Below are 18,274 nucleotides of genomic sequence, written 5' to 3' on the forward strand. Positions count from 1 at the left end.
GTGTGTACCCTATCTGGTGAGATTACAGATGTGCCTCCTTACCCTGCCTTTTTGGCGCTGGGATTGAACCTGGGATTTCATGCATTCTATGCAATGTGCAATGTGCAATGTGCTCTACAAAGCATCCCCAGCCCTTCTTTATTTAAAAATTCCATTTATTGATTGATTTGGTGTGTGTGTGTGTGTGTGTGTGTGTGTGAGAGAGAGAGAGAGAGAGAGAGAGAGAGAGAAAGAATGAACCATGGCTCACACATAGAGGTCAGAGGACAACTTGTGAGCCCTCCCTCCCTCCCTTTCTTCCTTCCTTCCTTCCTTTCTTCCTTTCTCCCTTTTTTCCTTCCTCCCTCCCTCCCTCCCTCCCTCCCTCCCTCCCTCCCTCCCTCTCTCTCTCTTTCTTTCTTTCCTTCTTTCTTCCTTCCTTTCTTCCTTTCTTCCTTTCTTCCTTTCCTGCTTTTGAGACAGGGTTTTGTTCTTAGGTAGCCGACTTGACTTTTTGACTTTTCACCCCAGTCTTACCTCAAAGCCAGGTATTAAGCTGTGTCTCACAAAACTTTATTGTTCTCAAGAAAAAAAAAGAAAAATCAAAACTCTCCTCATCTCTACCATTCTCTCCAGTTTCTCAAAGGTTCAGTGTCCCGAAGTGTAATTTGACTAGGTCAAAATATCCAAGCTCATGTACAAAGAGCCAGTTAGCCGTCTCCTCCCCTGGCTTGAACTTTTATTTTTCTTACAGCTTTTGTAAGCTTTTTCTCATCAGTTTTCAAGTTTAAGATTCCCTTTGATGCGATAGATCAGAGCAAACTCAAGAGTCTCACATATCTGCTGGCTTTCTGTTGGTGCCTCGGGTGACAGACACACCACTTTTCATTTTCTTTGTAAAGTAAAAATTAGCTATAACAAATAAAGATGAAGGGAGGGGGAAAAAGAGAGAGTTAGTAAAAGGCTATTTTTGTAGCATGCTGTGGATTTTCACTGAGCTTGTTGGGGTGTGTGCCAACTATTCAATCCTTGGAAGTTCCGCTGTTGGTTGCAGTTACCTCAAAACGAAGCAAAGAGCAAACCGGACCTCAATGGGAACTCACTTTGATGCAGTTAGATGTGATTTTAGCCACTGCCTGATTTTTAAAAACACACCTTTGTTTCATTCATTCATTCATTCATTCATTCATTCATGTGTGTATGTGTGCACACACACATGTGATGAGGCATGTTGGGTACATATAGAAGTGGTGGGGACAACTTGCAGGGGTCGCTTCTCTCCTTCTACCTGGTTGGCTCCAGGAGTAGAACTCAGGGCTTTGGGGTCATCAGCAAAAGCTTTAACTCAGTGAGCACTGCCAGCCCTCATTTAGCCATATCTTAGCCTTTTGAAGTCAAACCCCACTTGGTGCTGTTTACCACAAATTCTGAGTAAACCTCCCTGACTTGGTGGTGGACGATGAGACACCAACATTCTTATCTCGGTCTCAGTCAGTTTTGTGTTGCTATATCAGCACACACAAGTCGGTTCAAAGGCTTTGCATCTGCCACATCTGTGGGTAGAAGGGGAAAGGCAAAGAGACTGTTTTGCCCAGACTCAGAAGCCATACCCCAGACTTCATAGACTTCACTCCAAAGCAACGATGAGACTTCCAGTAGAGTTTGAACCATTATTAATAGCATCACAAGAAAGGCGAGCTTGCGATCCCAGCAGCTGGGATGCAGAGGCAGAAGGACATGTGTTTGAGGCTAGTTTGGCTTACATAGCCAGACCCTGACTTCAAAATAGTAACTTTATAAAAAGGAAGCTAGTACCGTCCTATAAAACGGTAATATTTGGAAAGAGAGGTATCACTCACATGCTCCATCACATATTACGGTGCATTGTTCTAGTTCAGGCTTGGTTGTTGCTGTACTGGTTAGTTTTATGTCAAGCTGGAGTCATATGGGAAAAGGGAGCTTCAACTCAGAAAATGCTCCCAATAGACTGGCCTGGACTGGGAGATTTTTCTTGATTGATGATTGATGTGGGAGGGCCAGTCTCACCATGGGTGGGGCTACCTCTGGGCAGGTGGTCCTGGGTTCTATAAGAAAGCAAGATGAGCCAGGCCTTGGTGGTGCACAGCACTTGGGAGGCAGAGGCAGGCAGATCTCTGAGTTCAAGGCCAGCCTGGTTTGCAAAGAGAGTTCACATTGTCTCAAAAATCAGAACAAAACACAACAAAAAGAAAAGAGAAGAAAGAAAAAGAGAGAGGGAGTGAGAGAGAGAGAAAGTAAGCAGGCTGAGCAAGTCACAAGGAACAAGCTGTTGCGGTAATTTCTAACCCCGATAAGCCTGTATAAAAGACATATAACCCAGTTATATTGATAAGCTATATGCCTAGATTGGGCAGATCTATCACTATACTAACTTATTCTCTAGTTATGAGACCCCTTGCTGCTTGCAGCTTCTCCGGGCCATGTGCTTCTGCTCCATATTGGCTTCCACCTCCTCCTCCTCTGTCTTCTCTCCTCCTCCTTCCTCTGAAACCTCCTGTCCCACCTTTCCCTTGCACTGCCCAATCATAGGCTCTAGCCTTTATTTGACCAGTTAGAATGGGGAAAAGGTCCAGTGAGATCAACAGAGTCCTTGTCAGGGGCAGGGTGGGGACAACAACTCTCGAGGAAGCAGGATTAACATCAAAATACAAACATCACCAGGGCAATCCACACCAGCAGGCTAGTAAGCAATGCTCCTCCATGGCTTCCACACCAGTTCCTGCCTCCAGGTTCCTGCCCCAACTTCCTTTAATGCTAAGCTGAGATGTGGAAGTGTGAGCATCACAAGACCTCTCCTTCCCTAGTTGCTTCGGGTCGTGGTGTTTAGCACAACAATAGAAACAGGAGCTAAGACAGTTATTGCTGAATTTTTTCTTACTTAGCCTTATTTATTAAAGGAATACACATTATCTAGGGGTTGATATTACCTTGTAGCTTTTGCCATCCTCTGGGGTCTTAGAACACATCTTCGATGAATAAATGGAGAATCTAGCAGTGGTGACAGTGACAACAGAGAGACAGTGTGTAGTGAGGGCTTACACTGCCCTAACTTACACTGTGCTATGATACGCAGTCTTTTTGGCGTTGTGTGCACAGTGTCTCAGTTCCCACCCATCCTAAGTACTGTGTGTACAGCGTCTCACTTCATCCTCTGTGAAGCAGAAAGCATCCCCATCTCCACTTTCAGACAAGGAAACTGAAGAACATTAAACAACCTGCTGGTGTTCGTAGAGCAATGGGCAGCTGGGCTGGGGCCCAGACTCAGAAGCCATACCCCAGACTTCACAGTCTTCATTACAAAGCTATGGTGAGACCTTCTGCTACATGGGTAGGCAGCTGACTGTGTCTACACAACAAGTCAACTCCCAACATATCCTCAGGACAACTGAAAATTCTGCACCAGAGAGTGGTTCCCTGTGGATTCACAGCTAGCCCTGAATAATTAAATAATTTACATTATTGTTAAGACAGGTGCTTTTACTGTGGCGATAACCAGAGACTGAATATAATATGCAGGGCACTGGAATAGACTCTAACAGCCACAAATGTAAGAAGATTACACCTAAGCTGTATTTATGAATATTTAAAAGTCCTTAATAACAGCAACTGAAAGATGCTAACATTTTTTTTAAATGGGCCATGTTATGTTTTACATTTGGTTAAAAGAATAGCTGCTATAGAAATAAGATGACCAGCTCTTCCAGAATATACAGCAACTGTCTCTACTTTTGTGGTGCCAGGGTTAGGAGATTTACGGTAAAGCCATGTTTCTAAGGAAGTCAGTACAAAAAGCCAGACTTCTACAGGCAGTTTCTGGGTCAGATCAGTTTACCATCCATCGCAGTGCCTTACGGTTTCTCCAGATGTTCATCCCGAAGAGGCTCCAAAAAGGCTATTTCTCTGCTTACCCTGTCCCTCTGGTGTTTGGTGGGGTTGCTAACGGGCAAGGTTTAAATGAACTGAATGTCATCTCAGAGTCATGGAAAACAGGGAACCAAAACTCAAGCAGGCCCCCTATTTTCGTTGTGAAAAGGGACCCAACTGGGTCCCCGTGTGCCAGAAGTGTGAAGCCTGTGTCTTAGCATGGAAGATCTTTGCCACCAAAGAGTGGTTCCGGAGGGTCAACGACATATCCCAGAGGAGATTTCTAGTCAGCATCTTGGGGCAGTTAAATAGCCTGTATTTGTTACAGTATTTCCAGAATATCCTAGAGACCACCCAGGGGAAGGACTTCATCTACAACAGGTCTCGGATCAAACTCAGTAGGAAGGGGGGGAAGGAGGAGGAGGTTGTAAAGTCCTCCTTGAACCAGATGTTGGATAAAACGGTGGAACGGAAGATGAAGGAGATCCTCTACTGGTTTGGCAACAGCACCCACCGAACTAAGGCAAATTATACTCTCTTGCTGCTGCAGATGTGCGACTCAAATTTACTGCTCACTGCTGCCAATGTGATCAGAGTCCTGTTCATGAAAGAGTGGAACAGTATTTCAGGTGAGAGCAGAGGGCCCCAGAGACCAGACACAGGCTTGGAAGGGGGCATAGGTGCAGACAGACAGGCTTGGAAAGGCAGAGGCTGCCCAGAGGGCTGGTATGGGACTGTGAACCTTATCCTGACATCCTATCACTTACCAAAGGAGGAGCTGCTGAGTGGTACTTCATTCTAGAAAACTGTCCACTGAGAAAAGCAGAAGGAAGGACAGAGCTTTCACCCCGGCACTGAACAGTATCCTGCCTGCCTTGGGCCCAGATCACTGCAAACGGGTGTCACTTCTTCCTTGCACTAGGGTAGGAGGGATGTGACAGGGAAGCTGTGTTTTGTTTCTTAACTGCCATGGGCAGAAACCAGGCCAAACAACAAAACTTACAGCTTTAAAAAAGTCTTATCTTACCATGCCGCTTGCTTAAGCATGAAACCAAATCTTAGTAAGATACTTTAAGAGGCCAAATGTGGCTAAAAGTCCAAAATTGCCCAGGGTACTAGTTTATAAGCAATAGTTTGCACCTGAGTCTCCAAACAGATTAGATTAACAAAAAAAAAAAAAAACCAGACTGTGGTCCTCTGCCAAAGCCTGGCCTAGCAGCTGGTCTGAGACCATGTCAAGCTGTCTGTTTCTGGCTATATAGACAGACATTGCTGGACCCAGCGGGGAACCTTCTTGGTCCTGGGTATTGACAGGAAAGTGTTGAAAGTGTTTGACTGGCTGGTTCTGGACAGCAAAAGAAAGCAGAGGAGAGGTCTGAGACCTGCAATTAGGAGAGGTCAGAGGTCAGAGGTCAGAGACCTACAAAGGTCTAGAAGGTTTAGCCAGAGGTGGGTAAAGAGTGGGAGGGGTGGTCTCTAGGGGGAATTTTCAAGTTTGAGCTCTGAAAGGTGAGTAATTCCTGGTCCCGAAGGATATTTGAGTTGTGGTCAAACTTGTAGACTAATGAGTCCCTCCCTGCTTCACAGATAGGGTTTGCTTTTCTTGGCTGGCTTAGAAACTTAAGCCCTTTCCTCCTCAGTCTTCCAAGTCCTGAGATTACAGGCATGATTTTTAAAGGAATGCCAAAGCTAGGTAATCTAGGATGCAATTAGATCCTTACACAGGAAACCGATTGGTTTCTTTAGTTTTGGGGGGTTTTTTGATATATTTATTTGTATTTTGTGTTTTTTCCTATGGGTATGTATGTGCATCAAGTGTATGTCATATGCCTGTGGAGATCAAATGAAGGAGTCAGAACCCCCTGGGACTAGAGTTACAAACTGTCCTGAGCTGCCACCTGAGTTTGAGGAGCCAAGCCTCAGTCCCCTGCAAGAGCAGCTGAGCCATCTGTCCAGCCCCTCTCTTTGTATCTTTGGTATCAAGGACGTAAAGGGTCACAGGGACACTTGTGAAAAAGCGAGAGAATCCAAGGGTACTAAAGCTAAGATTAGTTAGTGTGCGGCTCCCTAAGTCTGGGGAATATGGTTACCCAGCAAGGCAGCAGAAAGCCTGCATCAGCCCCCAGCGTCCTCCACTGCAGTGTGCTCTACTGTGCAATGGGCATGCCATGCCCATACCTCTCTTGGGATGGCTCCATCTCATGCTGTAGGAATCCGCTGTTTACATTGGGGCTGTGTAAGCCTAGTTATAGATTGTGGCAAGTTTCTTCATAGGAGAGCGTCTCTCTTAATATGTTAAAAGTTCTGGGGCTGGAGAGATGGTTCTGTAGTTAAGGGATGGCTCTGGTTTGCAGATGTCTCTTCTGAAACCCCAGGGCATCTGCACTTAAGCGTACATATCTCCACACTGAGATATAATTAAAAATAATAAAAACAGATATTTTTAAAGAGTTGTGATTTCTAATCTGATACAGGGACAGTTATATGTTGAAGGAAATCAGTCAGAGCATCAGAAGAAAGCGGCCCTTCCTGCAGCACCTTCTATGCATCTTTACGCAAAGAGTGCTAGTGAAATCCACAACATAGATTTGCTGGCAGGGCCTCAGTGGAGGCTTTCTAGGAATTTTTAATTGGAAACGCAGAGGCCTTGAATCAGAACAGCAAGCCTCTGTCTCTCTTCTTGTGGGACTGAGCAACTGCTAGATTCTTGGACTTCCATTCACAGATGCTTCTGACCATTGTTGGGAAGTTGGACTACAGAATCTCCCAAATGACATTCATGATTCAAAAAGAAGAAGGAGGAGAAGGAGAAGGAGTAGAAGGGAGTGGGGGAGGAGGAGGAGGAGAAGGAGGAGGAGGAGGAGGAGGAGAAGGAGAAGAATTATTGAAGAGTTTTACTTGAAGAAGACACTAAGAACCTGGAAATACATGAACCAGAAGACAGTCTACAGAAGAGCAAGCCTCTGCTTTCTTTTACATACATCCTTGTCTCTATAACTGTCTTTGTGTGTGTGTTGGGGTGGGGGTGTTGATTCCAGGCCCTCAGTATTCATAGATGCTCATGTTCTTTTTAACATAAAATAATCTTATATTTGTACAGAACCTATGTAGCTCTTCCTGGAATGTTAAAGTGTCTCTGGCTCATTTATAAAGCCATTACAGACCCGGTGCTACGGCCACTGCTAAGCTGTACTGTTCATTGACTAGTGACCAAAACTCCCTGCTTGTTTGCTGCAGATTTGGGTTTTTAATTTTTATTATCAGTTTGAGGTTGATTGGATCCAAGACATTCAGGAAATCGGCTATATTCAAACAGAATGAGGAAGGATAAGACCTTTTCTCTCTACCTCATTTCCCTCCACACACTTCCTTCAAAAGCAAATGTGTCTACTCTTTGTCCTTCAGGCCTTCATGATGACACTCCTGATGTGATGTTCTTCCCTGAGAAAAAGTACAGCGGTACACAGGACACCTCATATGTCTCTTGGGCAGCTAGACCCAAACCTGTGTCATTCCCAATGTCCAAACATTTAGGTAATAAACTCGGGACTGAAAATGTGGACAGAGAAACAACCGGTAAGTCAGGCTCTATGAAGACATCTGACATCGCATTAGGGGAGTTAGGTGGCTCACCCTACAGCTTAAAAAAAAAAAAGAAAAGCTTTTGTTGGGTCTTTTGTGACTTGATGGCATCCTACATCAATAGTTTGACTTAAGATTTTTTTTTCTCTTTTGGATGGTTATGGGGTAGCAAAACCATTTTTTGAGTCAGTCTTAGTATGTATCCTAGCTGGCCTTGAACTCACGATGCTCTTAGACTCACCCTCCATCACAATCATGGGCACGGACTATTTATGATGACCTTTCCAGGACCTGACCTCGTATGACGTCAAAGAGCTTCTCTAGATGAACTTGGAAACTCTCAGTGGTGTTGGAGGCACAAGCAAGGCCAGAGAAGCCAGGGACATCAAATGTTAGAAACTAACCTTCATTTAACAATAGGCATTGGGCTCTTTTTTTTTTTCCTCATTTAATCCTCACGGCTGGTAAGAGAAGAAGGATAAAAACTGGTCAGTATTACCACTAATGTTCTTGCTTTCACCACCATGGTGTCTCTAAGATACTATTGAAATAGAGATCAGAAAGGAATTTTCTAGAGCTTCCTTGATTTCTTTTCCTCCTCTAGCCTAGGCTAGTGTGCCCTCTCTTTCCTGGGCTCTGGCTTGGTACATGGTGGCCCTCTAGAGTCCAGTTCAGTTATTGTTTTTGAAGCCCTGGATCCAGTTTTGTGGGGAAAGTAATGTAGTGAATGAATGAATGAAGAAAGAAAGAAAGATAGAAAGAAAAGAAAAGAAAACTGGAAGGACATGACTGCCCCTAGGTATGGAGGAGGGGAAAGGTTTTTGTTGACAAGAGGGAGAGCAGAGTCAGGCAGAGACATTTAGGAAAGTCCAAGTGAACATGACCTGAGATGGACTATGTGAGGAGAAGGGAGAGGAGGGAAGAGAAAACCAGGGGAGGCTTGGGCCAAGAGACTGCGATAGCCAAAATGGCTGTTATAGGGGCCAGAGAAGTTGGAGTGGGAAAAGCCTAGCTCAATACCTGGGCTGGAGAGTTCAGGTATGACAGCCAGGAGGGCCCTGTAACAGGTAGACTGAGGGATGCTGGGAGAAGCCGGTGGCCAGCGTCTGCTTTGATAATTAGTGGACACCTCAGTGAGCCCTTTGTCCCAGGTTTGAGACCTAACAGTGAAGACTGTGATTCCAGACCTGAAGACCTTCCCAAGTTGATCTTTGAAGCCGGGCAAACGTGGTCACTCATGTGGACACTAGTCCAAGTTGGCCCGGAATTTGCTATCCAGCTGACTCTGGGTTTGAACTTGTAGTTCTCGCCTGAGCCTCTCAAGTGGTGGAGGTACAGGTGTGCAGCACCACACCCAGTTAGGGATGTGCTGTGTGAAAGGCATTGCCAGTTGACTCTGTCATGTGTGAACCTCGTAAAGTCTGCTTACAGAAACCTGGACAGCACAGCCTACTATATACCCAGGCTAGGTCATACATGCCATCCGTCATGGTGTGGCACACTGTGTCATTCGTGACAGCCCATGAAATAAGCATGAGAAATACAAAATACCTTGTAAATAAAGGCTTCCAATTGTAAAGGTACACAGAACAGCATACTATCTAGTCACACGCCCATCCTGTAGCTTCAGCAATGGTCGATGTTTTAGCAGTCTTAGTATTTTTATGATGCTGGTGACTGAACCTAGGATCTCATACTTGCTAGTAAATGCTTTGCCTGTGAGCCAAACCTCTAACCTGGCAATTTTAATTCATTCTACTTCCTGATTCTTAAATTGCTTCAATTTTTTTCACTAAAGCATTGTGAGTGTGTGTGTGTGCCCCTCCCCAGTGCTGGAATTGCAGATGGGTACCATTGCACCTGGCTTTTAAGTTGATGTTTGGGATCAATACCCAGGTCTTTATGTTTGTACAGCAAGCACTTTATGGACCCAGCTCTCTCCCCAGTCCTCACCGGCACATTTTACAGGAAATTCAGGAGAAGATGCCATCTCAGTCTTTGCTGCTATAAATATCTTGAGCTGAAAAGCAACTGTACATTTGAATCAGGAGATTCGACTTCAGGTGGGAGAGAGGCTGATTAGAATATTCAGCGGCCTAGGGGTAGACGTGGAGATCTATTTGGGGGCAAGCTTTGCAGTGGATTTGTTCGGGGGACTAGACTTACTACAGACTCAACCATCTACCTTTCTCTGGCTTTGCTCTAGAGGGAAAAGGGGAGAGTTCGCTCCAGTGTATCCATGAAATGAATAGACAGATTTTTGGAAAAGGGGGCATGTCCAGGCTGGGAGATGATCCGTGCAACCTGCTGCTGAGCCTGGATCATGTCCAACTCCTGTCTTCTGGGTACAGCAAATATCGGGACTTTATACGCGACCTGCCTCTCCACCTCTCCAAGTACATTCTAAGTATGCTGGGTAGATGAGGGCAATTCTCAGAGACTTCCCACCTGGGCCTAGCTGGGGGTGGGGGTGGGGGCGTGTGTTTCTGGGTCCATCTTCTTTCTTTTTCTCCCAGGAATGCTGGATAAGCACAGTCTGAACAGGTGTATCTTTGTAAGCCAGCACTGGGCCACTCTGGCCCAGCAGGTCAAGGTGGACCAGTCCATGCACTCCTTCATTCAGAACCAGATTTCTCTCCTGCAGGTACTTTGGGTCTGAAAGGGGTGTGGCTTGGAACAGCTCTGTTCTCATACTAAGGTCGAACCTTTGTGTCTCCAGGGTAGACTCCCCAAAATGTCGCCTTATCCATATTTGCAGCCACCCCCCCCCCCCCGCTGTGCTATGGCCTCTCCTTATCTGTCCCTTCAGCCAGCCTGATGGGATGGTTCTGTGGATGTGGGTGCCTGCTACAAAGACTAATGACCTGAGCTCAATATCCTGACCCTACAGGATGAAAGAACAAGTTTCTGCAGGTTGTCCTGGGACCACACATGCGCCTTGGCATAAGTGTCGTTCCCCCCGCCCCCACAACATACACAAAACAAACAACTATATGAAGAAATTCTTTTTTAAACAGAAATCTCTCAGGAGCACAGGGGTTCCCTCACCCTCAGAGGACTGGGGCTCCAGCTCAGCGGTCTAGTATTTGTCTAGCACGTGCAAGGCTCTGGGAAGTTTAGGTTGTGAGACAGTCAACTGTCATTAACTAATGAAAGCATCATCACACACGGGAGAGAGAGCACATTACTCTGCACTTTAAAGACTATAACTTACTTCCTCATCTACGGTAAATGTACCAAAAATAGCTCTCTTGAATGGCCATCTCTCTAACTGAAAGGTCCCATGCCAAACCAAAGGTAGAAAGGTGGAAAACTCTCCCTCTTCACGAAGAGTTATAGGGGCTACCACAATCACAAAGCCGCAGATGAACCTTTGAATCCGCTTCAAGCTATCAGCATTCTTCATGAGGCCCTAATATACTGGATTTAGGTGAACAGGAAGTTTACTCCAACACGAAGCATCTCCAGCATTTCTACCTTTGTTTCTTGCCTGAGACCTAACTGTGTTCCTTGTCGCCTAGGTGACAAAGGAAGAGAAGCAGGCTTACACAGTAAGGCAGGCCATTGGCAGGAGCTGCTCCTCCCCCCCCCCCCCCCCCGGGTCCAGGCGATTGATAGTCATTAGCCTTCTTCATTTGTCCACTCATGGTCTTGATGCAACCGAGCAGGCCTGGGCTTCAGGGGTTGACCATCTCCAGACTTCATCAACAACTGGTTTTCCCCCTTTCTCTGGAAGAGTAGACATGAAGAGGAGTCATTTCTTTTGTGTGCATGTCTGTCTGTGCATGTGTCTCTCCGAGTGTGTGTGTGTGTGTGTGTGTGTGTTCTAAATATATTATTTAAGGCCGGGGGATGTATCTCAGTAGAAGAGTGTTTGGTTCAGCCCCAGCACCACAAATTATTTTTTTTCTTGAGATGACAGATGTTATTGTTATGTATTTGCCACACAGAATACGATGGTTTGAAGTATATGTACATTACGGAATGGTTAAATGTCACTAATGAATGCATTGCCTCACACCACAGAGAGAGCACTTAGCTTTGTATTTAAAAATACAATCTATTATTAGTTATTGTGAATGTACCATGCAATAGATCTCTTGAACCTCTTCCTGCCTAACTCTATGTGTCCTTTGACCATAACCTCTGCCCCTCGCTCCCCGGGAACCACCTTTGTCTCTGGTAGTCACTATTCTTTCTACTTTCTATGACATCAATTTTGTTAGATTTCATACAAGTGAGATCATGTCTTTGTTTCTATGTTCCTGGCTTATTTCAATTAACATAATGTCCTCTACTTCCATGCACACAGTTGCAAATAATATTATTTCTTTCATTTGAATGGTTTGTTGTATTCCATTGTGTATGTTTGCATGCATGCATGTGTACATGTTTGTATGCATGTGTGTATGTGTGTGTGTGTGTACATCTTTAATGTATACTTACCTTAGTTTTATATTTTAGCTATTTTAGATAGTGTGATACACAAGGGTACAGATGTCCAAGTGTAGTCTTTCTTTCTCTCTTAACCACATAGGGGTCCTACACAAGGGGAATAGATCCTAATTATGCCAACAAAGTCTCAATCCCAGTGCCCAAGATAGTAGATGATGGGAAGCGTTCACGGTCAAAAAATCAGAAGTGGAAACTGAGAACAAAGGTAGGTTTCGGTGTTGTCTGAGGTAAGCAGCTGAAGGTGTCATGTTCCCATTGCCCCCACTGTGAAGGCTGACACCCACCAGCGAGCACACAGGCTCTTGGGAGGCGCCACTCCCTGAAACGGCTAAAGTTCATCTGTGTTGCTACCCACACATAAGTCTCTCCTTCCACCTAAGCCCTGATGCCATCATCTGTTGATGGTGGGCTTCATCGGGCTGTGCTCTTAGTGGTCTGTGTCAATGACAGCAAGTCATCTGGTGGAGATTTCAGGGTCTGGGAGCAATGGCAGCCATGCCTCCGATTTCCCTGAGTCCTAGAAGTCTACCCATCTCAAGGGCTACTCGAGCCTGCTGCTTTGGAATGGGAAGGGCATGGTAAGAGGGCTAAGGCTTGTCTAGAATGCTAGACATCTCACTACCAGGTTTATTCTGCTGCTAGATGGAGGGAAGAATCAGTCACCTATAGCTCCCCTCACCAGTACTTAGGCAATAATACAAAAGAACAAAGGGAAGAAATCTGGAGCATTGAGCATTTAGTACCTAGGCGTTGTAGTTACCCTTAGACCATTCCTCTTTGTTAAAGTTCCATTTATTCTAAAGTCTATTCAGTTGGCAACAAAAAGATACTTAATGAGGGGTGGTTTGACTTGGGTTCCCATAGGGAAGCTGTGGAGTATAATTTAGAGATGATGATGGTGTGTGTGTGTGTGTGTGTGTGTGTAGGAGGGGGCAGAGAACCCAGAGGGAGGGCGTGGTAGCATTACCTGTGAAGGATGGTGAGACTGGGGTTAGCTGAGAGCCTGCTGCCCTCCCAAAGGCCTGGTAGCTCCGCAGTTCTGGTTATTCATGCCACCGAGGACTACAGAATCCGACCTCCCAGACCATTTGAGTTTTCAGGAGATGGTAAAAATCAGTGTTAGGTAAAATTTCTTGTATTACTAGCTGTGGTAGCACAGACCTGAAATCTCAGCTGAGGCAGGAGGATTGCCTAGGCTACAAAGTGAGTTCAAGGCCAGCTTGAGCTGGCTCAGACACAAACAAAAACAAACAAAAGGAACTTCTTACTTAAAAGAAAAATTGATAGCAGCCAGTTAAAAGAATTTTTTTTATTTTTTGTCTTCCACAAATAATGTAAACTAAGAAAAGACATTTATCAATCTTATTTACCTGTAAGCTTTCATCTCTGAGTTCATTTATCTACCCATTTTGTCAGTAAAGAAACTGAGGCTCAGAAAGCTCAAGGGCTTCCACACAGTCTAGTGACTGACACACACAACTTTTCTAAGTATGTTTCTCTTTTGTGTGTGACAAGCTCTGGAGAGAAGGCAGGTTTGCAGAGCATCTCTATGTGATTAAAGATTAAGACGAGTGAACGGAGCATCTGAAGAAGGGTCCAGGACATGGAGGAGAAGGCTTGGGTTCAAAGAGGCTCAGCAGGGGATGCTCTCAGGCCTGTCTGAGGCAGACACGATGACGATGGATGACATAGGCTGCTCTGTGACAGTCGCTTTCTTTCCTACCAGTCTAGTGTGACTCTTTCCAGCTTCCCGAGGGCTGGGGAGAGAAATGGAAGTGTTTGGTTCAGTCATCTATACTGGAAATTTTCATGTCTGACAGGCTGAAGCCATTCAGAAATTGGGTGGTGAATGGCTGGAGGGAAGGAAGGAGGAAAGGGGGAAGAAGGAAAGATGAGTAGCAAAGAGGGTCACCCCGTTGAGATTCGATAAAACTCACGTTAACTCCCTGAGTCATCTCAGAAATGTCACCTGTAAGGTGATGAGAGCTCTGTGTAGGCAAGTGGTCGACTTTGTAAGTCAGCTGCGAGCACGACAAGGGTCAAGCAGTATCTGAGCGCTGGACTCAAAGGCATGGAGTGCAGCACACTGTCGGGTACCTGGACTGTAAATACAAACTCCTGGCTTTGTGCGATGGTTGGTCAAAGGCAGCTGTGATTTGGTGTATGCCCATGGCCACGTGAGCTTGCCTATGTGAGCTTGCCCGTGTGAACTCGTTTTCAGTTAAGTTGTGCTCCAAGCAACGCTTAGAATTCAGCCACAAAAGTGTATAAAACCAAACTGTAGAAAATTCCAAGCTCAAACATGCTCTAGAACCTTCATCTCAGTGTTTTCTAACTTAAACGTCAGCTTATGGGCCTCTCTCCAACAACCCCAAACAGCAGCTACATCCTTGAAGGGAAGAGAATGGGGGTGAGGGCAGTGCATGTGGACTCTGGGTAAAGGCCATGACGACGCTGACTCCATTATCCATCTCTTCATTAGACTGATTACAACTTGTGGAATGCCTACCAGAACCAGGAAACCCAGCTGGTCCAGATGGAGGAGAGGAACGTTTTCTGCGGCACCTACAACATCCGCGTCCTCTCTGACACGTAAGTGTGGTGTGAGAAGTTAGATCTTTTAGGACCTTTGCAGGCCCCTGAGGCTTCTCTAGGCCACCTTTGAGAGGTAGTGCACCTCCTGCTAGGCTCCAGGCCTAAGAACCTGTTTGAACAACAAATGTTTAATCTGTGCCATTCTCTGCTGCAAGCCCCAACTTCATTAGTTTAGGATGTTCTGAACAACAGACATTTGACAGGTTACACACATGAAATCTTTGGTTCTTTACAATTTCACTATTGCCTGATTCCAACTTGAGAACTAATATGTGCTGACAGGGAGAAAAGTCCTGTAATCCCAGTTAGTGTATTGAAAAAGTCTCCTGTGTCTGTGCCACTGAGAGACAAGCACCACTAATATTTGTCTTAGTGTTACTATTGCTGTGATGAAACACCATGACCAAAAGCAATTTGGGAAGGAAAGGGTTTATTTAGCTTACATATGTTGAATCAGCGTCCACTGAGAAAACCAAGGCAGGAACTCAAAGTAGGCAGGAACCTGGAGGCAGATACTAAATGCAGAGACCATGGAAGAATGCTTCGTACTGGCTTGCTCCTCATGGCTTCTTCAGCCTGTTCTCTTACAGAAACCAGGAACACCAGCCCAGATGTATCCCCACCCACAATGAACCCGGCCTTTTCCTATCAATCATTAATTAAGAAAACGCCCTGCAGACTTGCCTACAGCCTGTCTTATGGAGGCAATTTTAATTGAGGTCTCCTCCTCTTAGATTACTCCAGCTTATGCCAATTTGACATAAACCTAGGCAGTTATAGTATTGAACTATAATCTCCAGAATCATGTTTTTAAACACATAGCACATACTTGAAGGAAATAGGAATATATGTAATACATTTCTGTAACACAACACAGTAAAACACTCTGGTATCTATCTTAAATATGAAAACTTATTTATAATAGTAGAACCACATGACATGATCTAGATATGCCACAAAAGACTATTTGTGTGTGTGTGTGTGTGTATGTATGTATGTATTTATGCATGTATGTATATATGTATATATTTGAGGCTGGGTTAGAACTCGGGGCCTCACACATGCTAGGTCTGTATGCACCTGCCACTGAGTCATAACCCCAGCTGTAAGAAAGTATTTTTAATAGCTTCCCCCCGCCCCATATTTTTTGGCTTTGTTCCTTTCTCTTTATTCACAAGGTTTTGTTGAGTTGCCTGTATCTTATTTTTGGTCAGCATGGGGATAGCTTGACAAATTGTGTGGGGACAGCACTGTTCTTTACATGTATGTGTGTGGGGGGTGTCACACTTTAGATGTGACATCAGGGATCAGTAGGTAAATATCAAGATTTCCTCCTGTTCGAAGTGGTTTCACCTTCCTGTTTGCTGGGACACTGCCTCCTTACTCTGCGACTGTGGTGTAAGTAATAGCAGTGTTCTCGATCACTATTAAAGATGGCTCTTTTTGGACAAATTATTTGGCCATCGTGTTCATATAATACCTAATTCTAGAGTAGTTTTCTGATTGGGACATCCATTCCTCTCACCTGGCAGTGGTGGACTGACTAGAAAGCTCATTATAAGCAAAGGGTAACTCGCAATCTTCTATATTGCCAGTGGCACTTATTAGCACAGAACCCCAGGCCTAAGAACTGCTCCTTAGATGCTGGTTAAGGGGGAGAGACAGGAAGAGAAAATGCAGTGCACATGGGACTCCCCAGCTATATTCCCCTGAAGTTTTCTATGAGAAACAGACTTCCACGGCCAATTAAGGTTGGGGACTTTTCACCCAGACTAATCTGATATTGGGGGATTTAGCATACATAAGCATTATTTTCTAAATATAATTTTATGAATGTGTTCAGGATTTAATCCTCCTTGACACAGACTTCTGCAGAGTGAAGTAGGGATCATCAGGCCCTATCATCGCTTGGCCTTGCCTTCTGAACGGCACTGAATTTCGTATTACTCCACCGCTGTAGGCAAAAGTCAGGTGTTGTGTGGGCCCAGGAAGGACACTAACTCTTTCCTCTAATCCATTCCCGCCACCTCCTGAAACCCAGGTTTGACCAAAACAGAATCATTCACTATAACGGGGGAGACCTAATGGCCATATCATCCAATCGGAAGATCCACCTTCTAGATATCATGCAGACCAAGGAGCTGCCCATCGAGTTCCGAGGCCATGCCGGCAGCGTCAGGGCTCTCTTCCTGTCTGAGGAGGACAATATTCTCCTGAGTGGGAGTTACGATCTGAGCATAAGGTGAGAGCTATAAGGCCATGATCGTTGTCATGTCTGGGGCCAGCCAAAACTAGGTAGCTTTTGGGAGAAGCAAGCATGGAATGCTTTGCCCATTTTATATTTATGTTGTCCATTTTATATTTATGTATAGGTTATCCTGAATTACATTACTTCTAGAATATCTATAAAAGCAGGGTTCTTTTTGCAAGATACAAGCCAAGATTTTACTTACTGTTTAAGATAGATTTGTAAGCTATCAGATGTCGGCATTGAAAATCAGAATTTTTTTTCTGTTTTTAAAAAATATTCTTTTTTTTTTTTTCCTAAATAGGGTTTCTCTGTGTAGCCCTGGCTATCCTGGAACTCACTCTGTAGAACAAGCTGGTCTCAAACTCAGAAATCCACCTGCCTCTGCCTCCCAAGGCATGCCCGGCCTAAAAAATATTCTTAAATAAACATGTCTATATATATCTATATATTTAAAATAAATTGTTTCAAGAGAAATTAGTTTTTTTATGGGTGGGAAATGTAATATGGAAGCAAAACCATGTTCAAACTGGGTATATTCATATATTTTAGTTTTAGAGATTTATTTAAAAATTAAGAAAAAATTGTGTGTGTGTGTGTGTGTGTGTGTGTGTGTGTGTGTGTGTGTGTACATGCTTGTGGGTGGGTTCATGGCTGAGTTCAGCTGCCCTTGGAGGATAGTAGAGGGTGTTGGATATCCTGGAGCTGGACCATTGGCATGGGTACAGGGATCCATCCTTTCAGCCACTCATATTAAAGAATGTAATAAATATCCCTGTGCCCATTGCTCAGACCGGGAATGAGCCCTTCCCCGGCCTCTGAGTGATCTCTTCCTCCTTGTTTCTTTTTTTTTCCAGACAGGTATTGTTGCCCAAAGTTTCATAATGATCACTGTCTTGTGTTTCTTTATAGTTTTGCTTCTTGCTTATATATTTTCAACAGTAACAGCTATTTGTTTATGTCTCTGCTTCAAGTCAAAATAGATGAAACTGTACTTTGAAAACGCTTGGTCTTGACCTGGGCTGTTTGAGACTCACCATAGGGTGTGTTCAGCAGTCATGGCTTATTTGTGTGGAGCCATGGGGTTTTACCTGGTGGATATTTGTGCAGATGAATATTTGTGTAATTTTGGGTGTCCGGGTCTAGAGTGCTGCTACGAATGACCTTGGCTATGTCACCTGGTGTCCGAGTACATAAGCTTTGGGCTGTGGTTGCTTTCTTTTCTAACTGTCTAGCTACATAGTCCAGGCTCACAGCAACCTTCCTGCCATAGCCTCCTGAATGCTGGGATTATAGGCGTGCAGTGTCACGTCTGGCATTGTGGTGCCTTTGTAAAAGCCCTGTTTTATTTTATTTTTGCCTTTCACTTTTAGGTGTTCAGTCTACCTACAATTCATTTTTGTTATGACAGCCTCTTGTTTTAAGAGGCTGTTTGTGTCCCCAACTGTCTCAGCATCATTCATGGAAAAAAAAAGTCTCCCGCTAGTCTGCAAGGCTGGCTGTGCCCTAAGA

General features: G+C 44.7%; 1 protein-coding gene across 7 annotated transcripts in view; it reads left to right on the top strand.

Annotated features, from left to right (window-relative positions):
- The first annotated feature begins 3,782 nt into the window (after positions 1–3,782).
- Positions 3,783–18,274, top strand: part of Fbxw10 (F-box and WD-40 domain protein 10) — a 30,398-nt gene continuing 15,906 nt past the window's right edge. For 4 of the 7 annotated variants that reach the window (XR_001779946.2, XR_001779947.2, XR_879557.3 and 1 more), the window contains exons 1-7: positions 3,783–4,511; positions 7,288–7,458; positions 9,671–9,871; positions 9,981–10,108; positions 12,002–12,124; positions 14,402–14,511; positions 16,556–16,756. Coding sequence is in view for 3 of the 7 variants with exons in the window: in NM_001291441.1 (NP_001278370.1) it covers positions 3,998–4,511; positions 7,288–7,458; positions 9,671–9,871; positions 9,981–10,108; positions 12,002–12,124; positions 14,402–14,511; positions 16,556–16,756 (1,448 nt within the window). In the remaining 4 variants the exon portion in view is untranslated. The remainder of the gene's footprint in view (positions 4,512–7,287; positions 7,459–9,670; positions 9,872–9,980; positions 10,109–12,001; positions 12,125–14,401; positions 14,512–16,555; positions 16,757–18,274) is intronic. The other 3 variants (NM_001291441.1, NM_001033669.2, XM_006532782.2) reach the window with 2 other exon arrangements.

This window comes from Mus musculus, chromosome 11 (genome assembly GCF_000001635.26).
Source record: "Mus musculus strain C57BL/6J chromosome 11, GRCm38.p6 C57BL/6J".
Lineage (NCBI taxonomy): Eukaryota > Metazoa > Chordata > Mammalia > Rodentia > Muridae > Mus > Mus musculus.